Raw genomic sequence first — 25,572 nt, 5'->3', positions numbered from 1 at the left:
CATCCACCTCCACTGGGGATGTTCTCTAGAGAAAAGGATATCATACTGGACACCCCCTCCCCCAAGCTCAGAAGCCCCTTATTCTGGGTAAGCTTGTCTGTGGTCACAGCTATAACCAGTTATCTCGTTGAGCCCCTAGTAGACACATCCACTGCAGGAGACTGCAGAACAATCCCTACACACAGGACAAGGAAGATAAGAAGTACCCTACAGACCCCAGTTGAACCCCTAGAGAGGTCCACAGAAAACAAGGTTTCTGGGGTGAAAACTGTAGCCTAATATCTGGAATCCTGCATAGCTCAGGTTTATGACAAGAGGTAAGGCATGTCACCAACAGAAAAGAAACTTACCTTCAGGCCATGGCTTGGGAGGCCCTCCAGGCGGCTGACCAGGCATCCCGGGGGGCACACCTGAGGGTCCTGGGGGAGGCATGTTGGGCCCTCCCATACCTACATTGAAGGAAAGCAAGCACCATAAATGCAACTGTGTTCAAGCCTGCTGGCCTATGCTCACATCAGCTCAGGGAGCATACCCACCCACCACAGTAAGAGATGGATAACTGGCATTTATCTAGACTAACCCCAACTACCACAGCAGTCCTAGGGACCACTAGCTAGGAGTCAGGGTTGCCTGTCATTATCATCCACATTGAGCATTCTCCCCACTCCAGGAGCAGGGATGCAGGTCTTACCATGGGGTCTACTGTAATTTGGAGGGGCTGGTCCTGGGCCAGGGCCAGGGCCAGGGCCGGGTCCAGGTCCGGGTCCTGTGGCGGACACTGAGGGTGGAGGTAGTGTTGGCATCTGTTGCTGCATTCCAGGCATCGGCCGCTTGCCTTGCACGGCCATCTGCAGGTGGTCGGGCAATGGCTGGCCCCTGGCCAACATCTTGTAGGCCATTATCTGAGCTCTGAGTTGATGCAGCTGGTTCTGGTTAAATGGGGTTGGGCCTCTGTTTTGCTGTCCCAAGGCCTGGGGATCAGAACCATCTAGTGGGGCCCCTCCTGGCCCAGAGGACATCTGGGGGCCTGAAGATGGGCCACTGGCTGGGACAGGACTGGAGGCATGTTCAGAGCCGCCGAGGGGTGAGGGGTAACCTGCAGGGAAAGACTAGTTCAGTGGTCACTCAGCAGCATGCATCTACGACTGCTAGATCACATCCACCCCACCTGGCATCCCCGGAGAGGTAACTGGGCAACATCATTCTCCTGAGTCAAACAAGAAGCACCCAGAGGGAGGCAGCTGAGTCACAGCCGCAGCGCAGCAGCTAACGTGGTCATGAGCTTGGGTACGTTTCAGTGGGATACAGATAATCAATGCAAAAGTTGAAAACTGCAAACCAGGCTCCATCAAGCCTGCTCTCTGGCTTCTCCATTGTTATTCCTGTGAACCCCAGGACCTAGTGACTTACTGACCCTGGTGACAGGGAGGACTCAACAAGTCATATACAATATCAATCATCCCCATGTAGAAAAGCCAACTTGCCTAAAACAAACAGTGTCCTAAGGCACAACTGGAATTGCTAGCCTCCAGGCTCTACCATGCTAAGCTCTGACCTCAAACACCATGCTGATCTCTGTCCCACCTGTTCAGTATTTGAGACTGCTCCAAGGAAAGAGGACTATCAGAGCACTAGCCACACCTCACCAGGGAGGCGTCCCCACAGCTCAGATGTACTAGCTGCCCTTGTAATCCGCACTGAGGAAAGCAGGCACATGAACATGAAACAAAATAATGACCCAGACTATACCTTGAGAATGCTGGTCCATGGGACTAGGTGGAGGTGCCATGCCTGTGTGGGCCCCTGACCGCATGCCCATCCCTTTCATCTGGTTGTATCGTGGGTCATCAGGCATGCCCTTCTCGTGCATGGACTCCATAGGCTGTGAGATGTACAAGGACACAGGTCAGCCAAGGACAGCAAGAGGCTGCTAGGAAGCTCACTCAGGAAGCAGAGCTGAGAAAGGGGACCACACAGAGGTCTACCTAAGGATGCCAGAGGGCTAGCTCTGAGGCACTCACCACACCTTCTGGGTGTCAGGGCAGACACAAAGTCAAGCTACTGGAAAAGGGGATTACTTAGGCAGTGAAGACATGGAGCTGTCTTTCAAGCCAGTGAGGACCACAAAGAAAGATGTCCTGGTCCCTTGCACTTTATGCCAAGGAGACTCGCTGCAAACCTAGGGCTGAAGCCCTCACCCTTGGAGCCTATAAATCAAGCAGACATGCAAAAAGGTCTGCTGCATATAGACTGGACAAGAGTGAGATGTCCCCACTGTCCTCAGGGCCTCAACAGCTGCCAGCTTAGGAAAGGCTATTACACAACTGTCCCATCACTGAGACAGCACAATGTTTGCAGGATGCTGGCATGTGGAGGGAGGGTGACACATGGCACCTTTGGGAGTAGGTATGCCTCCCAGGGCAATAGCTAGAGTGGCTGTTGAGAGAAATGGCCTCAGACCCTTCTGTGAACTGAGACTGGTTATCGAGCATTCTGCTTTGCAAAAACTCACAGGCCAGCATGTGATGAAGCAGAGTGACACCAAAGCCACACTCAGTATAGCTGTAACACAAGAAGCTGAGACAGGGATATGGGGGCAGCTTCCTGTGGGGCCACTGCTGTGTGCAGGCTGAGGTGTTGTCAGCCAGGACTCCAATACACAGATTTCTAGATACATGGTAGGTGTCCAACGGGCACCTGTCAGAGGCAGTAGAAAGTGTGAGCAATGCTAGGAGATGCAGCTTACCGGACATGGAGGGCCCTGTAAACCAGACGGTGGGCTCCTACATGGGACCCAGAGCTTCCTTCATAGGGGAAAGAGCAAGATAAGTACTCTACTAAGATGACACAACCATCCAGAACTGGGGAGCCAGATGGAGATGTCTGGAAGCAGAGTACAAGGACAAGCCAGGCCGAGGAATGAGACAGGCATGTGAGGGCCTTCCTCATTTGTGGATAGGGAACACAACCTATACTTGCAGGATTAGGAAGCAAACAGAGGACAACCCTGCAGGGAAGAGGAGCAACTGACAATGCCACTATGGTGAACCCTCCTGCAGCCTCCAATATCTTCTTACACCCCAGCCTCTGTGGGTCAGCCCAGATAAATGCTGACATTCTACTGCGCCAGTCCTAAGAGGAACACCAAGGCCTAAGGACAGGATTGCTGCCTGGCAGCCTTGCTGGCAAAAGCAATGCTGACACATTTACCAAAGGAAGATGGCAGTCTGGGGTACAAGCTCAGAAGCAGACTCAATACTCCCCACTGCTTCAAGTATGTAGGCCACCAGTGCAGCCAGAGGATCGTCCTTAGAGGAATCTGGGAATTCCTTTTAACAAAAGAAAGCATAGGGAGAATGGGAAACGTAGAGTGAAATGGCTGCTCAGCCTCCTGGCTCAGGACAACAGCCTGATTCCTTTGTTCAAAGAAGCACACTTTAGGGTAGGACCCTGAACTAAGCCAAGTCACCTCCACAGACCTCTCTCCTCTAATGTCCGGAGGCTCTGGCAGCTTTGTATGAGACACCAAGGCAAGTCTCAGGAACAGAGTACAGGACTGAGATCACAGGATGCCTACCTTGTGCATCTGATGCATGTTGTCCTGGGGGTACCCTCCAGGCCCCTGGGTGGGCATGGGATGTCCTGCTGAAGGAGGTCCTGGGCTTGGCCCCATCATGCTGTGGGCAGAACCTGGTGAGGGGCCAGGGCTAGGACCCAGCATTGCACCAGGTGAAGGACCAGGGCCTGGGGAAGGACCAGGCCGAGGAGTCCCACCCAAGGGTGGGTCTGGAGTAGACATCTTTACTGGAGCTACAGGCACTGGTCTCCTGTTGGAAAGAAATTCTGGTCATCCTAGAATCTGGGACAGGGGTTCAGTTATGTCAAGAACAGCAAAGAAGGGCCCAAAGGTCAGTCAGGTTCACCCAGACCACTGAGCCCCATCTTGTAGGCCTGATACCTAACCTTTGTTCCAAACCTTTCTTTTATTCTTTTTGGGAAAAACAATGTTATCTCAGGAAAAGAAATCAGCTCAGAAAGCAGGGAATGATGGTGCATGTCCATGACCCCAGAAATAGGGAGGCAGAGGATCTCTTAATTTGAGTTCTATACTAGTTCCAGGCCAGCCAGGACTGCATAGGGAGACCCTGTCTCACTCCCCACCCTACCACAAAATTACTTCTGCGTATTGCCCAGCCTTATCTAACTATAAAGTGACAGACTGGGGAAACTGACCAATAATCACTCTAGGAAGCTACACTTGATGTGGTCAGTGGGACAATGTCCTCCCATTACCTCCAAGATCAACTAGGTCCCCAGCAGACTGTGGGGCAACTCTCAAATTATCCTTTAACTGTGGAGTCATCTGTTCTCTTGTTCATGAAGGTCATGAACAAGACAGGCAGTCAGACAGACACACAAAAACAATCAGTGAGTGCTAATCAGCATCCGGTCCACAAAGAAGTAGTTCAACATGGAGGGAAAACTTCCAAGCAAAGCCACAGTCAAGGTCTTTAACTTGTCCTTACAGAGATAAACAACTGGTAAAAGGAAGGCTGGAAATCGAGGCATGGTGGCGCATGCCTTTAATCCCAGCACTCCGGAGACAGAGGCAGGCAGATTTCTGAGTTCGAGGCCAGCCTGGTCTACAGAGTGAGTTCCAGGACAGCCAGGATGACAGAGAAACCCTGCCTCGAAAAACCAAAAAAAAAAAAAAAAAAAAAAGAACCAGATCCATTAAGAGACTCTGCTTCAAATAATAAGGTGAAGAATAACTAAGGAAAACACCAGCCTCACCTCTACATGCACACACAAACATACACACTCGTTCACACACACAGGCAGACACACACTAAAAGAAGAAATAAATGTATTAATATTTAAAAGACAAATTCAGGGCTAGGCATGGTAACACACACCTGAAATTCCATTATTCAGGATACTGGACACAGAGAGCTACAGCAAAAGCCGATCTCAAAAATGAGGGTTGGGGTGAGGGAACTAGCAAAATGATTCAGCAGGTAAAGGCTACCAAGCCTAATTTGAGTTCAAATTCCAGGATCCACACGGTAAAAGAAAGAACTGAGTTTTACAGTCTGTCTTCTTCCAGATGTGTGCCACAACAACACACAAGCCCAGGGACTAGCACATACTCAAATACAGGCATGTATGTTGTGTGTGGAGGCCAGAGGATAATCTTGAGCGTCTCACATTTGAGACAGGGTCTACATACCAAGTACATAAATACAAAAACACTCACAAAAATAAAAATAGAATACAGAGGGCTGAAGAAATGGCTCAGCAGCTATGAATCTTTGCTGCTCAAGTGGGTGTGGTAGCTCACATCTTTATTCTCGGCACTCAGGTGGCACAGGCAGATGGATCTCTGTGAGCTCAAGATCAGCCTGGTCACCGGGCAGTGGAGGCGCACACCTTTAATCCCAGAACTTGGGAGGCAGAGGCAGGTAGATTTCTGAGTTTGAGGCCAGCCTGGTCTACAGAGTGAGTTCCAGGACAGCCAGGGCTACACAGAGAAACCCTGCCTTGAAAAACAAACAACAACAAAAGAAAACAACAACAACAACAAAAAAATATTCAGCCTGGTCTACATAGAAGGTTCCAGGACAGCCAAAGGTACACAAAAAGAAGAAGAAAAGAAAAGAAAAAAGGGGGAGAGGGGCTAGCTAGAGAGAGGATGGCTTGGCAGTTAAGAGTGCAGGCTTGCTCTTCCAGAGGTACTGAATTTAATCCCAGTAACATGGTTACTTGCCATCTATAGAGAGATCTGGTGCCCTCTTCTGGCTGCAGGCATGCAGGCAGGCAAAACACTGTATATATAATAAATCTTTGAAAAAGAAAAATGAGCCGGGCATGGTGGCGCACACCTTTAATCCCAGCACTAGGGAGGCAGAGGCAGGCAGATTTCTGAGTTCGAGGCCAGCATGATCTACAAAGTGAGTTCCAGGACAGCAAGGGCTACACAGAGAAACCCTGTCTCAAAAACCAAAACCAAAACCAAAAGAAAGGAAAAGAAAAGAAAGGAAAAGAAAAGAAAGGAAAAGAAAAGAAAAGAAAGGAAAAGAAAAGTGTAAAAGTGTTTGCTGCTCTTCTGTAAGACCTGAGTTTTAATTCCCAGCACCCACGCTGGGAACTTTCTTCTTTTAGTGTGTGTCCGTAACTCCAGCTCTAGAGAATCTGATATCCTCTTGTGGCTTCCACTGGCATTCAACTTAAGTGTATACACACACTGACAATGAAAAAGAAAAAATAAATATATATGTATTTATATATGTATAAACGCATAAACACACACATTGGGTTTTTTGTAATTTTTGTAAAAGATTCATTTATTATATGCAGGTACACTGTAGCTTGTCTTCAGACACTCCAGAAGAGGGAGTCAGATCTCATTATGGATGGTTGTGAGCCACCATGTGGTTGCTGGGATTTGAACTCCAGACCTTCGGAAGAGCAGTCGGGTGCTCTTACCCACTGAGCCATCAAACCAGAGAGTCACCTGGATTAAAATCATGAGCCATGATACCCATCCTATACAACAGTAGAAAGAAACTAACTCACTCACTCAGGGCCTGGTGTAATTGAGCGGAATAGCACATGAATAGCATACATGAAGTCTTAGGTTTGCCCCAGAACAATAAAAGACCTTCTCTCAAAGGTCGACAACCAAGATTAGCCACTGGCCTCTACATACACATATATGCCCTTGTGCAAAACCATAAAAAGAACTGTGAGGGTTCATGAGATGGCTCACACATATACATACTACAAACACATGTATATTTAACAACAACAAAAAAAGTTAAACCATGGGAAAGTCGTTTCTTTGTAGCTACTCAGTCCAAAAGCATTACAACAACTCTGTAGCTTGAGACAGGGTCTGAGATACAATTCCCTTCTATCTAAATTACCTTTCCTGGTGATACCATAATATATTTTTATCACTAAGAGATACAGAAAGAGCAGAGGCGCAAGGCAGGGAACAACTGTCTCTAACTCCAGGTCTAGACGAGCCAATAGCTATCTTCTGGCCTCCACACACAGGTACCAGTAACAAAAGTGGTGCGCAGGTACACCATGCAGGCAAAACACATTTTTTTCCATTCAGTTCTTAGGCTAATGAGAAGAAAAAGCAAAGTACCTGGGTGGGAGGCTGGCAGGTAGATCTGATTTCAGGGTCAGCCTGGTCTACAGAGCTAGTTCTAGGATAGCCAGGGCTACACAAAGAAACCCTGTCTCAATTAAAAAAAGAAAACAGGGCTGGTGAGATGGCTCAGTGGGTAAGAGCACCCGACTGCTCTTCTGAAGGTCCAGAGTTCAAATCCCAGCAACCACATGGTGGCTCACAACCATCTGTAACAAGATCTGACGCCCTCTTCTGGAGTGTCTGAAGACAGCTACAGTGTACTTACATATAATAAATAAATAAATCTTTAAAAAAAAAAAAAAAAAAAAAAGAAAACAGTCCTGACAAAACTATAGGTGCCTGCTACCTGAAGAAAGCATTAATCCTATGGGATCCTCCACTTCCTGGGCAGCTAGAGGAAGCAAGGTAAGCTGAGTCAAACCTGCAACAGCACCAGAAACTCTGGTTCATCATCTCCAACAACCCCAAACCCAGTACAAGCCAACTTCTTCTCTGTCAATGAGCTGAAAGCAAGGGCATTTGACTGCTCTAGCCTCTGCTCAACAATACTCCTGAACTGACAATACTTTGTTTTTTAAGACATTATCTTGGGCTGGTGAGATGGCTCAGCAGGTAAGAGCACCCGACTGCTCTTCCAAAGGTCCTTAGTTCAAATCCCAGCAACCACATGGTGGCTCACAACCATCTGTAACAAGATCTGATTCCCTCTTCTGGAGTGTCTGAAGACAGCTACAGTGTACTTACATATAATAAATAAATCTTTAAAAAAAAAAAAAAATTATCTTATAGTGTAGCCCAGGCTGGAACTCTAGATTCTGCTGCCCTTAACTTCCCATTGACCCTTTGAGGACCAGACCTGTGATCACAGGCCTTTAATCACAACACATGGAGCAGCAGTAAGCAGATCTCAAATTAAGAGGCCAGCCCAGCCTGGTCTACATATTGAGACATGTCCAGGAAATCAAATGTAGCACAAGCCCTACCTCAAAAAGAAAAAAAGAAAACAAACAAACAAAACAGATCAGCTTTTGAAGGTTTATTAGTTACTCATTGTTGTGATAAAACACCATGACTATAGAAAAGAGACTACATTCCAGGTTATGGTTCTAAAGGACTAAGAGTCCATCATGTCTGTGTGGAAGTATGGCAGCAAGTGGCAGGCAGCTGTGAGGTCCTATCCTCAGTCACAAGTAAAAAGAAGAAAAAGTAGGGTAAGGCTATACACTCTTAAATCCCTACCTACCTGAGCTACTTCCTCTAGCAAGGCCCTGTCTCCTACGCCCTCCCAGACAGCACTACCTAGGGCTCAAATGCTTGAGGTTATGAGAACCATGACCATTTAAACCACCACATAAAATACAAGAGGTGCTGGGCGTGGTGGTGCAAACCTTTAATCCCAGCACTTGGGAGGCAGAGGCAGGAGGATTTCTGAGTTCGAGGCCAGCCTGGTCTACAGAGTGAGTTCCAGGACAGCCAGGGCTACACAGAGAAACCATCTCGAAACAAACAAACAAACAAACCAAGAGGCTCTTGAAGATCACTTGGGGGCTGGAGCTCTTCAAGGAAGCCAGAGTTCATTTCCCAACACATACAAATCCTGTCATACAACTCCTGTTCCAGGACCTCTGACACCCTCCTGGCTTCTTTGGGTACCTGCACATGTGACACATGCATACACATACAAATAAAATCGACCTAAAAAGAAAACAGCACTTGCTCCTCTAGCTGCTGCCTCTGAAACATCAGGCTGCAGAAAAGGCAGAAAGTGTGCAGAGCCACCATCAGCCAAGCAGCCTACCCTAACACTGGGAAAGAACAAGAGAACTCTGCACAGGGAACAGAAAGTCGACGAGTGCAAGAAGGTGGCCAGCTGCACTAACAAACAACAGGGGCTGGAAAGGGGTTCAGTGAGCGAAGCTCCTCCTCTGAAAAGCATCATGGCTGAGTGCCAGCACCACGTAAATACTAACTGCTTGTGCCCACCATAGCAAGGGGCTAGAGACTGGTTTCAAAAGCTCAAAATACATGGTAGACAGAAATTAAGGAAGATGTTCATTGCCACCTCTGGGCCACCACACAACACACAGTGCCAAAAAAAAAAAAAAAAAAAAAAAAAAAAAAAAAGCCAGGTGACAATTGCATGAGCCTAATCCCAGTGCTAGGGAGGTGACAGGAAGACCTTGGGGCTCACAAGCCAACCTAAATGAGTGAATAGGCTTACTCTAGGTTCAGTGAGACAAGATTAGGGATTAGGGGCTGGAGAAGATAGCTCAATGACTAGGTACTCTTGCTGTAAATTAAAAAAAAAAAAAAAGAAAAAGAAGTAATATTGTTGTTTGGTCAAAAGTGTCCAGACCCAAAAGATATAAACAATAAAAATAATGTGAGCAAAGAGCACAAAAATAAATTTAAAAAACAAAAACCACTTGCTGCTCTTGCAGAGAACCTGAATTAGATTCCCAGCACCTGAGGACTACCTGTAACCCTAGCTCTATGGGATCCAATATCCTCTTCTGGCCTCCAGGGCACTTGCATACATAAGCAAAAACTCAATACAGAAAATTCAATTAAGTTAATCACACACACACAAAAAAATTAGACTTAGAAATTGTGTATGGAGGGCTGGAGAGATGGCTCAGAGGTTAAGAGCACTGGCTGTTCTTCCAGTGGTCTTGAGTTCAATTCTCAAAGTACACAGTGGCTCACAACCATCCATAATGAGATCTGGTGCCCTCTTCTGGCCTGCAGGCATACATGCAGGCAGAACACTCTACATGTAATAAACAAACAAAAGGAAAAAAATTGTGTATAGTGCTGAGAGGTGGTGGAGCATACCTTTAATCTCAGCACAGACAGAGCTAGACCCAGAGACAAACTCTGGTTTGTTTGTTTTTTTTTTTTTGAGTTTGTGGCCAGCATGTCTACAGAGCTAGTTCTAGGACAGCCAGGGCTACACAAAGAAACTTGGAAACCCTGTCAAAAGAACGGAAGGAAGAAAGGAAGGAAGGGAAGAAGGGAGGAAAGGAGGGAGGAAATTGTGTATGGTATCTGGGATCTTGCATCCTTTCTATTTTCATTTACTTGAAAACTACTTAAGATCTCAGCACTGGCCAGGTATGGTGGCACACGCCTTTAATCCCAGCACTTGGGAGGCAGAGGCAGGCAAATTTCTGAGTTCGAGGCCAGCCTGGTCTACAGAGTGAGCTCCAGGACAGCCAGGGCTATACAGAGAAACCCTGTCTCCAAAAACCAAAAAAAAAAAAAAAAAAAAAAAAAAAAAAAAAAAAAATCTCAGCGCTAGGTGCTGGAGAGATGGCTCTGTGGTAAAGAGCACAGGCTTAAATCCCAGCACCTACAATCATACAATCACAACTGTCTGTAATTCCAGGTTCCAGAGATATGACTCCCTCATACAGACGACATATATGGACAAAAACAAAAACAGAGTCTCACTCACCATAGGCTCCGAGAGAACCAGGCTGGCCTCATCCTCCTCAGGGAGCTTTATGAACTCAACAGTGACTGGGGGAGGGGCTACAAGGATATAAGCTATATCCACCCCTGGGATGGGCTTTTTACCACTGGCTAGACTGTGCTCGGTCCCCACATCTGCAGTAAGGTTACACACATCTGTCCATATCCTTTCTCTTGTTTAAGGTTGGTTCCAGCCCCACTAGGCCCCACCAGGGGCACAGAGGACGATGTACGAGAGAGAAGGAGGGAGCGACAGGACAATACCTACAGAGGTCACTGAACCTCTTGCTGACAGAGGATGAGCTGGGGAGTAAATAGCAGTGGCTGTCATCAACACCACACATGTCCACCTGATTCCAGATTTAAACTCCAAGGGCACAGTGAGATGGCCCACCGTGCAATTCTCCTGAGACTTTTAGGACACACAAGAAGCACATCAGATGTCCCTGATTGACACCTCCCACTGTCACAGGTGATGCAGCAACTGTCATGTAGCCACCTGCTTCCTGAGCCAGTGAAGCATACCCAGCTGGCAAAACAACTTAAAACTGACAGTCAGTCACCACTGTTAAAAATGGGCACACTGCTTGTTTTTCTGTTGCTGGACTTGAGGATTTCGTTTATTTGTGTTTTTGAGACATACAGACTCACTATGTAGCCTAGCTGACCTGGAACTATATAGATTAGGTTGACCTCAAACTCACCTACCTCTGCTAACTTTGCTTCTTGTTCTGGGATTAAAAGCCTGCACCACCACACCCAGCTTAACCCTACACTGCTCTAATCCTAGTGCCTCCACCTCCTAAGTGCTGGGGTTACAGGCATGCACCACCATGCTGGTTTATGCTGTATGAAACCCAGGATTTCATCATATGTGCCAACAAGCACTCTACAAACCAAGCTACACCCTGAGCAATTTTACCACACTGACTGGTGAACACAAAAGTCAAACTGTTAGCTGACCATGGTGGCACATACCCTACCTTAGCACATAGGAGAGAGAGTGAGGCAGAAAGAAGGACCCAAACATCAATGCTAACAGGAGCTTCAACTGAATTCCAGACCAGCTAGACTATATAATAAGACCTAAACAGTCCCCACCCTACCCCTCAAAAAAAGTCAAACAATATATTCCACTCCTGTCATCCTAGCATTTGGGAGGTGAAGGGTGGTGTTCAGGGTCATTCTCAGGCACATAATGAATTTGAAGCCAGCCTTGGCTGCCTGAGTCCATCTCATAAAAGCTCTAGAAACCAGCTTGGGGTACAAACAAATGGGAGGAATCAGGGCTGGTCTGTGTCTGCTAATATCCACTTGTTTATGTCTGCATATAGCGCCTTCCTGGTGGAAAACAAAGTCAACAAGAGCCCCCTCCTTTCAAGCAGCTATAGGAAAGTCAACCAACCCCCAGACAAAGCCTCCCAACTCCACATATGGAAAACTGCATAACAGCAGCTGCAGTCACACAGCAAACACCAAAATCACGAGTTACCTTAATGAGCTTAACACTTCTGCTACGTTATGACATCAGTAAGATCTCCTGGTCTTGACTGACAAATCCTTGACATATCCCAGATAATACTGTCACTTTCATTCAGAGCTTTTAAACATTCAGTGTGTAGTGTGACTGCCTGAACACAGGATAAAATATGCTAAGCAAATGTTCCACCACTGAGCCACATTACCAATCCATTTTATTTTCTATTATTTTAGGGTCCGAAGAGATGGCTCAGCATTTATTGCTCTTACAAAGAACAAGAGTTCAACCGCAGCACACATGCAGGACAGCTCACACTACCTGTAACTCCAGACCCAGCCAGAGGATCAACTCATTTTCTCTTCTGGCCTCCACAGGTACCTGCACTCACATGGACATACCCACACCGGGACACACAATTTTTGAATGTTATTATCTTTAATTATGTGTATCTGTGTGTCTGTGCCTTGGGTATATGCGCATGAGCACAAAGGAAAATCAAGGCTATCAGATCCTCCTGGAGCTGGAGTTGTGAAAATTAGGTAGTTATGTGACACCCAATGTGGATGCTGGAAACCAAACTTTGATCCTCTGAAAGAAAAGTACAGTCTTTCCAGCAGAGCCATTTCTTCAGCCCACTTAAAAAAAATCATTTAATTATTTATTTATGTTTGTGTTTATGAGACGAATGACTAAACTCTGAGATATTTTGTTAAGTAACAGTAAAAAAATCAAAGAACAGTTTTCATACAAGGCAGGGATAGTGCACACCTTTAATCCCAGCACTGGGGAGGAAGAGGCAGATGGATCTCTGTGCATCCGAGGCCAGCCTGGTCTAAAGATCAAAACACAAACTAACAAAAACAGATTCACACAGTTTTTCCATTGTTGTAACTATTATTTCATGTGTGTGGGTGCTCTGCTTGCATGGATGCCTGTGTAATTCTGTGTAACTCTGGCCTCTGTGCAGCGCCCACAGAGGCCAGAAGAAGGCATAGGCTCTCCTAGGAATGGAGTTACAGACTGCTGTGATCCACCATATATCTGCTAGGAATGGAACCTGGGCTCTTTGAAAGAGCTGCCAATACTCTTTTTTTAAACCTTTTAGCTGGGCAGTGGTAGCACACGCCTTTAATCCCAGCACTTGGGAGGCAGAGGCGGGAGGATTTCTGAGTTCAAGGCCAGCCTGGTCTACAGAGTGAGTTACAGGACAGCCAGGGCTATACAGAGAAAGCCAGCCTCGAAAAAAAAATCCTTTTAAATTTTTTTTTAAAGATTTATTTATTATATGTAAGTACACTGTAGCTGTCTTCAGACACTCCAGAAGAGGGTGCCAGATCTCATTACGGATGGTTGTGAGCCACCATGTGGTTGCTGGGAATTGAACTCAGGACCTTCGGAAGTCCTCTTAACTGCTGAGCCATCCATCTCTCCAGCCCCTTAAATTTTTGAGACAATGTTTCTCTGTGTAGTTCTGGATATCCCAGAACTCAGCCTGTACACCAGGCTGGCCTGGAGCTCAGAGAGATCTACCTGCCTCTGCCTCCTGAGTGCTGGGATCAAAGGCAAGACCACCCAGCTGGGCTCTTAACATCTCCATCCCTCCAGACCCATGTTTACTATAGACTATGTCTGTGCTTGTGTTGACTGGAGATAAGACTCTAGGGCCTAGTGCATACTAGGCTATCACTAAGCTAGATCACAGCTCCAAATTCTTGGTTAAAAACAATAAAACAAATCAAAATCCCTGAACTTTCAATTATTTTTCAATGCTACTACAGCTTATGAAAGCACAGAACGGGGCTGGAGAGATGGCTCAGCAGTTAAGAGCACTGACTTCTCTGCCTGAGGTCCTGAGTTCAATTCCCAGCAACCACATGGTGGCTCACAACCATCTGTATGCCCTCTTCTGGTGGGTGTCTGAAGACAGCCACAGTGTACTCATATAAATAAATAAGTAAATCTAAAAAAGAAAAGAAAAGAAAAGAAAAGAAAAGAAAAGAAAAGAAAAGAAAAGAAAAGAAGGAAAGAACAAACAAACAGAACAGAACCCTTGCTAGCCACTCAGTGAGATGCTATGGTACATCTTACCATGAAGAAAGAAAAATGAAACACCAATGCCTTAAGCCAGACCTTAAGAGGCTGAGACAAGAGGATTGCCATGAGTTTGAGGCCAGTCTGGAATATGTGGTTAGACCCTATCAAAAAGGAAAAAACAAACAGTAAAAGATCACCTTCAACTACATAGCAAGCTCCAGGCCAACCTAGGCTATGCAAGAGCCTATCTCAAAAAAATAATTAGGGCAAGGTGGTAGCAGTACAAGCCTCTAATTCCGGCAGAGGCAGGTGGATTTCTGAGTTCGAGGCCAGCCTGGTCTACAAAGTGAGGTCCAGGACAGCCAGGGCTATACAGAGAAACCCTGTCTCGAAAAACCAAAAAGAAAAAAAACAAAAACAAGCCTCTAATTCCAGCACTTGGGAGGCAAAGGCAGAAGGATCTCCGAGTTCAAGGCCAGCCTGGTCTACAGATCAAGTTCTAGGATAGTCAGGGCTACACAGAGAAATACTGTATTAAAAAACAAAACAAGCTGGAGAGATGGCTCAGTGGTTAAGAATACTGACTGCTCACAACCATCTGTAATGGGATCCAGTGCCCTCTTCTGGTGTGTCTGAAGACAGCAATGGTATATCCACACACATGAAATAAATAAATCTTTAAAAAAACAAAACAAAAAGGAGCAATCATGGTGGCTCATCGGGTTAAAGGCATGTGTGGCTGGTCTTATGTCAACTTGACACATAAACTAGAGTTCTATGAAAGGAGGGAACCTCAATTGAGAAAATGATTCCATATGATCTGGCTATAAGGCATTATCTTAATATGGATTGATGGGGTGGTCTAGCCCACCCTGGGTGGGGCCATCCTGGGCTGGTGGTCCTGGGTTCTATAAGAAAGCAGACTGAGAAAGCCATGGAGAGCACGCCAGTAAGCAGCACCTGTCTATGCTCTCTGCATCAGCTCCTGCATCCATCCAGGTGCCTGCCCTGTTCCAGTACTGACTTCTGATGAACAGCAACATGGAAGTGTAAGCCAAATAAACCCTTTTTCCCCCAGCTTCCTTTTGGTTTCAATGCAGAAAAAAAAAAGAAAAAGAAAAAAAGACCCCTAATTAAGTCAGGGCACTTGCCACTTAGCCCAATGATCTGAGTTTGACTTATAACTCACTTGATTGAAGGAGAACCAGTTCCTTAAAGTTGACCTCTGACCTCATGACTATTTTACACACACCACACAAACAAACAAACACACACACACACACACACACACACACACACACACACTCACAATGTAAAACAAAGCAGTCTTGAGTCCTGGGTGTGGTGGAGCACTCAGGAGACAGAGGCAGGCGGAAGTCTGAGGCCAGCCTGGTCTGAATTCCAAATCTGCCCTGCTACATAATGAGCCCCTTTTTTAAAAAACAAACAAACAAACAAACAAACAAAGCCAACCATTTTTGCCTATTCTCTATGCTAGCATTCCTTTCTGCAAAAGCGGTGTATTACAAAATGTCTCACTTGCAATAATTTCTTGCTTTGACAGAGCAAGGATCTAGTTCCCACAGTGGAATCCTCCTCTCCCTTTGCATGTGCACACACAAAATAAACTTGCAAAAATTAAATATGCCCTAGAAAAGACTGACAATCAACAAACAAGCTAATAAAATGAAAACAAAATTCTTTCTAGAACTACAGATGGACAGTAAATATTTTAAAAGTGTTCAACATGAGATCCAGAAAGAAAGTTCAGAGGTTAAGAGCACTGCTGCTCTTGCAAAGGACCCAAGTTCAGTTCCCAGTACCCATAATCTACCACAAAAAATAACAAAGAAAGTATAGCCTAACGGCAAAGCACTTTCCTACTGCTGTGAAGACACCATATCCAAGATTAAATTTATTTGGGCTCCTGCTTATAGTTTCCGAGGCTGAGTCTATGACCATCACAGAGGGGAGCGTGTGGCAACAGGCAGGCATGATCCTGTAGCAGCGGTTGAGAAATCACATTTGATATACAGGGAGGCAGCAGAGAGAGACTGGGCCTGACATGGGCTTTTGACTCTCAATCTCACCCCCATTGAAACACCTCCTCCAACAAAGACACATATCTAATCCTTCCCAAAACCAGTTCTGCCAGGCTTTCAAATACATGAACCTATGAGGGCTATTCTCATTCAAACAACCATACCTATCATAAGTAAACTCTAGGTTGTTCCCAGCACCACAAAAAAGAATTAATAGAAATGAAACCAGAGGCCAGGCGTGGTGGCGCATGCCTTTAGTCCCAGCACTTGGGAGGCAGAAGCAGACGGATTTCTGAGTTCGAGGCCAGCCTGGTCTACAAAGTGAGTTCCAGGACAGCCAGGGCTATACTGAGAAACCCTGTCTCGAACCCTTCCCCCCCCCAAAAAAAAGAAAGAAATGAAACCAGAATATTAACTTTAACAAATATTATCCAAGGGCTAGCAAGATGGTTCAGCGGTTAAGAGCACTGACTGCTCTTCAGAAGGTCCCGAGTTCAAATCCCAGCAACCACATGGTGGCTCAGAACCATCCATAATAAGATATGATGCCCTCTTCTGGTGTGTCTGAAGACAGCTACAGTGTACTTACATATAATAATAAATAAATCTTTTTAAAAAAACAAAACAAAACAAATAATACCCATGCCAGGCATTGGTGGCTCACACCTTTGATCCCAGAACTCTAGAGGCAGAGGCAGGAAGATGGAGGCAGCCTGGGCTATACAGAGAAGTCTTATCTCAATCTCGAAAACAAAAAACAAAAAACAAAAAAACAAATGGTGTTTGCTACAGTTAGCAGATTTGCATGTCATTTCATTCAAGCCTATCACCAGGTACAGTGACATCCCAGTGGTCCCGGTTTCACAGGTGAGTGCCAGGACTCAGGGGCTGCATAAGAACTAGAGAACCCTGAAGAACTCGCACCCTTGACAGCAAGAAGGATCAGCAGGTAAAAGCATTTGCTGCCAATAATATGACCTGCAATTCAATCCCCAGGACTCATGTGGTATAAAACCCACTCCTAAAAGTTGTCCTCTGACCTCCATATATCACACACAATTAAACAAATACAAGGGGCTTGAGAGATGGGTCAGTGGTTAAGAGCACTGACTGCTCTTCCAGAGGTCCTGAGTTCAAATCCCAGCAACCACATGGTGGTTCACAACCATCTGTAATGGGATCCAATGTCCTCTTCTGGTGTGTCTGAAGACAGCTACAGTGTACTCACATAAAATACATAAATCTTTAAAAAAAAAAAAAAATACAATTTTTTAAGTTCAAAAAAAGAACTAACACTTTTCACACCCACTCACAAACAAACCACCAAACCAGGACCCCCAGACTTCACCAGTGACTTCATCACTTTCAAAGCAGTGACATCTGGGGCTAGAAGAGCAATGGCCTGGAAAGTTCAAAGCCAAGCAGCGGCAACAAATATTTATTGCTTTGGATCTTGTACCAATCCCCAAGTTCATCCCTCCCAAGGACCACCCCTCTCCTGTCCCATTATTGCCTGCTGGAGACAGACAGAGCAGCAGCTGTGATGACATCGCTCCACTCCCAGCTATGGGGCCAGGGGAGACACATCTTCCCTAATTTTGAATGAAGATTCCTCCTTCATGCAACCTTCTAGACATGCCCACCACTGCTCCCTTGGGCAACCACTCTGTCCCTTCACAAGATAGGGTATGAGGCTTAAACGGCAGGCCAAAGGGTTAGAGAGATGCATACATACATACATACATACATACAATACATGTCTACCATGCACAGTGCCATGGATTCCAAGCTTAACAACACCCAAAACAACAAACAACAACAAAAAACCCACATTAATAAAAAAATAGCAAAATCAAAACAATGCTTGCAGGATACTAGCTTGGTGGAAGGACACTTACTTCCCTAGCATGTACAGGATCAACTTTGATCAACACCTCAAAAATTCAACACACTTAAGACTTAGGGAAAGGAGAAATGACTCAACAGGTAACTTGCACTGAAAACTGACTACCTGAGTTCAATCTCGGGAAACCACATGAAGGAGGGGAGAAATGACCCCGGCAAAGTCTCTCTGACCTCCACACACAAATAAATAAGGAATTGTAATGCTTTAAACTGCTTGGCACTGGTGGCTCAGTGTGAATCCCAGGCAGAGGCAGGCAGCTCTGAGTTCAGCTAGAAGTCAGCCTGGTCTATAAAGCAAGTTCCAGGACAGCCAGGGCTGCACAGAGAGACCCTGTCTCAAAAAAACAAATAAACAGGGCATGGTGGCACACACCTTTAATCCCAGCACTCAGGAGGCAGAGGCAGGCAAATTTCTAAGTTCAAGGCCACCTTGGTCTACAGAGTGAGTTCCAGGACAGCTAGGGCTATACAGAGAAACCCTGTCTGGAAAAACAAAAAACAAACAAAACTGAATTAATTAAAAAAAAAAAAAAACAAGGGCAGGAGAGATGGCTCAGTGGTTAAGAGCACTGACTGCCTTTTAGAAGGTCCTGAGTTCAAATCCCAGCAACCACATGGTGGCTCACAATTATCCGAAATGAGAGTCTGAAGACAGCTACAGTGTACTTAGATATAATAATAAATAAATCTTAAAAAATAAAAAATAATAAATAAATAAAAATAAAACATAAGTGGCCTTAAGGGCTTTGCTAATGCAAGAGTTTAATCCCAGTACTCAGAGGGCAGAGGCGGCCAATCTGTGTGAATTTGAGGGCAGCCGGTAACAGAGTTCTAGGACAGCCAGGACTATACAGTGAGAACAGAAGGGGGCCAGGAGAATCAAAACAAACCCAAAACTTCTTAATGAATTAATACACATGCAGGCCAAGGAGAAACGTCCCCATATTTACTGCCCATTCCCCTACCAGACATGTAACACAAAGTAAAAGATTCAACTATCTGCTGGACCAGTCAAGAACAAAGAACAGGGCAGGAAGCCTGGCTGAACATCATCCCAGCACTTGGGAGGTGGAGGCAGCAAAGTGAGGATGAAGCCAGCCTGGTCTACATGAGGAGCTGGATGTCAGCCTAGGTTATAAGAGTCTGTCTTCAAAATCAGAATAATGATGATGTAGGAACGATTTGCCTAGTTCTTCCCAATCCTAACAGCGAAAGTAATTCCCTTGTACAAAGGAGGAAACCAAGAGGTTTGGCGAGATTAGCGATTTCGCCTAAGGCCACACAGCAAGCTGACAGCAGCCGGCGCTGGGCATCAAACTCAAAGGCTGTCTGTCAGTTCAAACAAAAACTTGTTTCTAGTTCCTGAGGAGTCACTGGAGGTAAAAGGGATCAAGTAGATGTCTTCGGACCCGCACAAAACACTTGCCTTCGGTGTTTTAAAATAAAAAACCCTATCTTAAAAACTGGGAAGGGCCAAGGGACTCAAAAGAAAAACAATGCCGCCGAGAGCAAACGTCCCCAGGCATCTTTCACTTTTTAGGCAAACATTTTGAAGCCATGGAAGAAATTCTTTATTTTTCCTTCAAAATCTGCAATAATGAAATTTATCAAAAAAAAAAATAATAAACATGAAGAAAGTAAGGTCTGGAGACCGAAGAGGGCTCATGACTGTGTCCAAGCTACACTGGGCATCAATAACTGAGGTAAAAATGTTGCTCCCGACGCCCGACCACAGGGCATTGGGATCCCACCCGTTACAAACGAGGCCAGAAAAGCCCACGACACCTAGCCACTGTTCAAAGTTGGGGTCCACAGAAATTAAAGTGGGGGATCTGGATCTCTGAAACGCCAAAGGGAAGAAGCTTTGTCCAAGACCCTACGAGAACGCGCGCGCGGCCTTCACGCGGCCCAGAGCCACCCGCCTCGCCGGCCACAGTCAGGAAGCCGCCGCGGTCTCGCTGCACTGCGGCCTGAGACGCGCGCGCAGGGCTTCTTGACCCTCAGGCGCCGCCGTACCGCGACCCCGCTTTGGTCGCCCAGCTGCCCCCTCCCCCTCCCGGCGCCTCCGCTTCATTCAAACCGTCTTGCCCAAGCCCCGGGAGCCTGGTTCCGCCCGGGAGCCTCCATTCCTTACCTGGAGGTAACGGCGCCGTAACCTTCCTGGCGCCGCCCCCAACCCTCCACGAGGGGTCGGGGACAGAGTGGGCGTCTCGCTTCTCCTCAGGAAACAAAGAAGCCGTCTCCGCCGCTGCCAAGCGAGTGGGAAAGCCTCGCGCGCGCGCCCGCTGGGCTTCGCCAGGCCACCCCCCCCCACCGCACGCGCCCGCCGCGCGCCCCCGCCTCCCTGTCTACCCGCTCCACTTGCCCTGCTTCCGCTGCCCGGCCGGCCTCGTGCGCGCGCCAGCCCACCCTTCCGCTCTCTGCGCGCATGCTCAGCCATTCGCTGTGCGCACGCGTACTAGTCCTTTGAGGGCGCGAGGAGGTGGGCGGGCCCAGAGGCTGCACAAGATCCTGGTGCACCGCCCCTGTGGGGGGCTCGGGGCGGCTCTGCGCAAGCGCACATCTACCTCCCAGGCACGAAACTGGGCCTCAAGCCGGGAGGCATGCGCAGTGGGGGTAGCACTGCGGCGACGCTTAAAGGTTGGGGGAGGGGGTGGGTGGTCCAGATGGGAGATAGTAAGGATGAAATTAAAGTCCTCAGGCTCGGAGCAGTTGGAGCACCCAGGGAGGAAAGAGAAGCGGAGAGATGGCCAAGCTATCCCAGGACCGGCAGAGCCCACGCGGTGCTAAGTGCAGGCCCGGGAAACGCTTTGATCCTGGTTCTGGCGCTGCCCTGCCTGCTCTGCAAGACTCTGCCCTGGCCACATTTCCTGCAGAACCTGCTGAGGCCCAGTAATTAGCTTTACAAATATTTATTGAGCTGCTATCGGCTACTTGCTGCCCTCTATTACAGTCTGTGGGGAGGCAACCGAATGAATAAGTAAAATACAGAGTGTGAGGTAGAAACAGCCATATTCACAATTTAACTTCTGATTTCCAAGAAAGCCATTAGCCTTGGAGCATAGAACTCTGTCCAAATCTGTAGATTCATGCCTCTGGTTGAGTTTTTAAAATATTTGGTAGTGTTCGGGAGGCAGAGGCAGGTGGATCTCTTGAGTTTGTTACCAAGGTGTTACTTGTTTTTGTTGTGTGTCTTTATGGTTTGTTTGTTTGTTTGTTTGTTTGTTTTTATTTTTTTGGTTTTTCGAGACAGGGTTTCTCTGTGTAGCCCTGGCTGTCCTGGAACTCACTCTGTAGACCAGACTGGCCTCGAACTCAAGAAATCCGCCTGCCTCTGCCTCCCGAGTGCTGGGATTAAAGGCGTGCGCCACCACGCCCGGCTGTCTTTAGTTTTTTAAGACGGGTTTTCTTTGTGTAGCCGTGGCTGTCCTGGCACTTGCTCTAGACTAAGCTGGCCTCGAACTCAGACATCTTCCTTCCTGAGTGCTGCATGCATGTACCAATCCAGCTTGGTCTTTTACATAGTGAGGTTCCAGGGCAGCCATGGATACAAAGTGAGACCTTCTCTAAGTAAACAAACAAAAGGGTGTTTTCTGCCACAAAGAACAAAAAAGAATGTTTCAGGCCATTAAATCACTGGCCTGCTACTGCCTCTTAAACGCTAGGGTTACAGACCCAAGATACCAAGACTGGCAAACTATCATGGTATTTTCGCTTGGTTGTTTTGTTTTGTTTTTGTTTTTCGAGGACAGAGTTTCTTTGTGTAGCTCTGGCTGACCTGGAACTGGATCCTGAGACCAGGGTGACCTCGAACTGACATCTACCTGCCTCTGCTTCCCCACCACCACCCCCCACCCCACCCCACCCCCAACACACACAGCTCAGTTCTGGTTTTCAGGTTTATTTTCAGCCGGAGTTTAGTGGCATTTGTCCTTAATCTCACCAAGCTGATCTTTGTTTGTGGCCAACTTTATCCACATAGTGAGTTCCAGGCCTGCCAAGGTTACATAATGAGATTTTCTCAAAAAAATAAATTTTCTCAAAAAAATAAATTTTGGTGACTGGATAGGTGGCTCAGCAGTTAAGAGCACTTGCCCTTGCAGAGGACCTCCATTCCGTTCCCAACACTTCTCGGGGGCCAGAACTGCTTCCAACTCAGGAGCTTCGCCTGAGTACTAGGAATACTAGAATATTCTCTCTCTCTCTCTCTCTCTCTCTCTCTCTCTCTCTCTCTCTCTCTCTCTCTCCCCTCTCTCTGTCTCCAGAGTGCCATAATTAAAGGCATGTGCTACCAGTACCAGCCATACTAGATTTTTAATTTTTTTAATATATTTTTAAATTGTTTTCTTTTTTTTTTTTCTTTTTTGAGACAGGGTTTCCCTGTGCAGTCCTGGCTGTCCTGGAACTCACTCTGTAGACCAAGCTGGCCTCAACTCGGAAAGCCACCTGCCTCTGCCTCCCAAGTGCTGGGATTAAAGGCACACGCCACCACTGCCCTGCTGTTTTTGTTTTTCAAGACAGGGTTTCTATGTGTAGCCCTTCAGTAGGCTGGCCTCAAATCTGTAGATTTGCTTGCTGTTGCCTACTGACTGCCTGGACTAAAGGTGTGCACCATCACGACCTGGCTAGATTTCTTTTTAAGTATCATCTATGGACTAGGAGGGTGAGAGTATAATTCTTGCTTGTAGTGTGTGACTGGCATGCATGAAACCCTGGGTTCCATCGCCAACACTGAGTAAACTAGACATACAGGCATAGAGACACGTGCCTGTGGTCTCAGAAATAGAAATGCAGAGGCATGAAGATCCATAGTGCAAAGTCATCCTCAGCTTCAGAGAGATTTTTTTTTTTTTTTGAGACAGGGTTTCTTTGTGTAGCCCTGGCTGTCCTGGAACTCACTCTGTAGAGCAGGCTGACCTCAAACTCAGAAATCTACCTGGGTCTGCCTCCGGAGTGCTGGGATTAAAGGCGTGCGCCACCACTGCCCAGCTTTCAGAGTGAATTTGAGGCTATCTGGCTATATGAGACTGCTTCACAGGGTAAGAAAAGGGGAAAGTGCCGGGCAGTGGTGGCACATGCTTTTAATCCCAGCACTTGGGAGGCAGAGACAGGCAGATTTCTCAGTTCGAGGCCAGCCTGGTCTACAGAGTGAGTTCCAAGACAGCCAGGGCTACACAGAGAAACCCTGTCTCGAGAAACAAAATAACAAATAACAAAAAAAAAGAAAAAAGAAAAGAAAAGAAAAAAAAAAGGAAGAAAGAAAGAAAAAGAAAAGAGAGAAAAATGGGTGGGAGGGGGTGGTGATAAACAGAGACCAGGCTGCCTGTCTATTGAGTGGGCAACTCTGCCAAACACTCAACCTGCATCAACAAATTGGGTCTTTTCCATTCTAGATAGGTACGTACCAGGAAAATCATGAACAAGAGTCCAAATATATACAAAAGCTGGACCAGGTATAAGCCAGACTTCATAGTTAGCACACAAGTATGCTGGATCCAACATTGTCTTGTGTTCTCCATCTGTAAAACAGAAGCAGTAACTTTTACTAGGACCCCTCAGGACCAAGCCAGCTGACGGCTTTCTAAACCTTATTGTTTGTTTGTTTTTTGAGACAGGGTTTCTCTGTGTAACCTTGGCAGTCCTGGAACTCACTCTGTAGACCAGGCTGGCCTTGAACTCAGAAATCTACCTGCCTCTGCCTTCCAAGTGCTGGAATTAAAGGTGTGCGCCACCACAGCCAGGCTTAAAGTTTATTGTTAAGGAAGTAGACAAGTGGGGTCTGGACCTCTTCCTTGTCCTGGTTAGTTTTGTCAACTGAAACAAGCTTGAGTCACTATGGAAAAGGGAATCTCAGATGACAAACTGCCTCTATTAGACTCTACTGTGGTCATGTGTATAAAAGACTGCCTTGACTAATGATTGATGTGGGACCACCCACTGTGGGTGGCACAATCCCTTTGCAGATGGGCCTCAGCTGTGTAAGAAAGCTCGCTGAGAATAAGCCAGTGAGCAAGGCAGTAAGCATTTCTCCATGGTTTCTGCTTCTAGGTTCCTGAACTGACTTCATTCAATTATGGAACTATAAGCTGAAATAAAATCTTTCCTCCCCAAGTTGCTTTTGGTCTATCACAGCTACAGAAAAGTAATAAAGTTTCCTTCTTCACTCAAATTTTTAAGTTTTTGGTTCTATTTATCTACTTATTGAGAAAGGGTTTTTCTGTGTAGCCCCACTGTCCTGGAAATTGCTCTGTAGACCACGCTGTCCTGGAACTCACAGAGATTCACCTGCCTCTGCCTCCCTTGCTGGGATCAAAGACATGTGTCACCACTTCCAAGGTAAATTGTTTTTGGGTTTTTTTTTTTTCTATTAACAGCATACATTGTTACTCTCCCAGCACTTGAGAGGCAAGCAGATATTTGTGAGTTTGCCTATGTGTGTGCATAGATATGTGCACATGAGTGCAGGTGCCCACATAGGCAAGAAAACTGCAGTTCCTGCTGCAGCTGGAATTATAGACAATAATTGTCAGTCACCTGATGTGGTCATTGGGAATTGAACCCTGGTTCTTTGCAAGAGCAGCGAGTTTTTGGAGTTTTCTTGTTTTTTGTTATTATCTGTTTTGGGTGGGAGGTGGGTGGTTGTATTTTTTCAAGGCAGGGTTTCTTTGCATAGCCCTGGCTGTCCTGGAACTCGCTCATTAGACAAGACTGGCCTCGCTCTGAAGACCAGGCTGGCCTGGAACTCAGAGCTCCACCTGCCTCTGCCTCCCAAGTACTGGAACTAGAGGCATTCGTCACCACGTTGCCTGGGGGTTTTAGAGACAGGATCTCCTTATGCAGTCCAGGCTGTCCTAGAACTGTCCATGTAGACCTAGCCTCAATCTCAGCCTTCATCTGCTCTAGCTGCTGGGATCAGAGGCAGGCACCACTACTGCCTGGCTCGCCCTGAAATGCTTTTTAAAAGATTTATGTGTATGAGTACAGTGTAGGTGTACTAAGATGGTTGTGAGCCATTATGGGAATTGAACTCAGGACCTCCACTCGCTCCGGTCCAAAGATTTATTTATTATTATATGTAAGTAGACTGTAGCTATCTTCAGACACTCTAGAAGAAGGCGTCAGATCTCAGTAGGAATGGTTGTGAGCCACCATGTGGTTGCTGTGTTTTGAACTCTGGACCTTTGGAAGAGCAGTTAGTGCTCTTAAGAGCTGAGCCATCTCTCCTGCCCTGAAATTTCTAAAAAACATGTTTTATTACATGTATATGTGCATGTGTGCACGCGTGTACATGCACACATGCATGTATGAGAGGGCCGTGATGCTCATGTTGAGCTCAGAGAAATTTGCAGAAGCCAGTTTTACCCTACCCTGTGAGTCCCAAGTTGTCAGGGTTGGCAGCAAGTGCCTTTATCTGCTGAACCATGTTAATTTTGAAGATAGTGTCTCAAGTAGCCCAGATCCAGCTGTAATTCTTT

General features: G+C 46.5%; 1 protein-coding gene and 1 non-coding gene across 15 annotated transcripts in view; one reads left to right on the top strand and one right to left on the bottom strand.

The window, feature by feature from the left end:
• Smarca4 (SWI/SNF related, matrix associated, actin dependent regulator of chromatin, subfamily a, member 4) overlaps positions 1 to 20,526 on the bottom strand; it is an 88,125-nt gene extending 67,599 nt beyond the window's left edge. For 7 of the 14 annotated variants that reach the window (XM_011242434.1, XM_011242435.1, XM_006510122.2 and 4 more), the window contains exons 1-5: positions 20,463 to 20,526; positions 3,578 to 3,827; positions 1,750 to 1,882; positions 692 to 1,096; positions 351 to 449 (exon numbers count right to left, since the gene is read on the bottom strand). In XM_011242434.1, the coding sequence (XP_011240736.1) occupies positions 351 to 449; positions 692 to 1,096; positions 1,750 to 1,882; positions 3,578 to 3,799 (859 nt within the window). In that variant the 5' untranslated portion in view covers positions 3,800 to 3,827; positions 20,463 to 20,526. Of the gene's footprint in view, positions 1 to 350; positions 451 to 691; positions 1,097 to 1,749; positions 1,883 to 3,577; positions 3,828 to 10,619; positions 12,919 to 20,231 lie in introns of those variants that run through there. The other 7 variants (NM_001357764.1, NM_001174078.1, NM_011417.3 and 4 more) reach the window with 4 other exon arrangements.
• A 2,529-nt stretch (positions 20,527 to 23,055) lies between these two features.
• On the top strand, positions 23,056 to 23,188 carry Mir1946b (microRNA 1946b). The gene has a single exon (NR_035496.1). It is a non-coding gene; the product is annotated as a microRNA 1946b (primary transcript).
• Positions 23,189 to 25,572: the final 2,384 nt, after the last annotated feature.

The sequence above is a fragment of the Mus musculus genome, chromosome 9 (genome assembly GCF_000001635.26).
Source record: "Mus musculus strain C57BL/6J chromosome 9, GRCm38.p6 C57BL/6J".
Classification (NCBI taxonomy): domain Eukaryota; kingdom Metazoa; phylum Chordata; class Mammalia; order Rodentia; family Muridae; genus Mus; species Mus musculus.
This window is presented reverse-complemented; position numbering and strand designations above follow the sequence as displayed.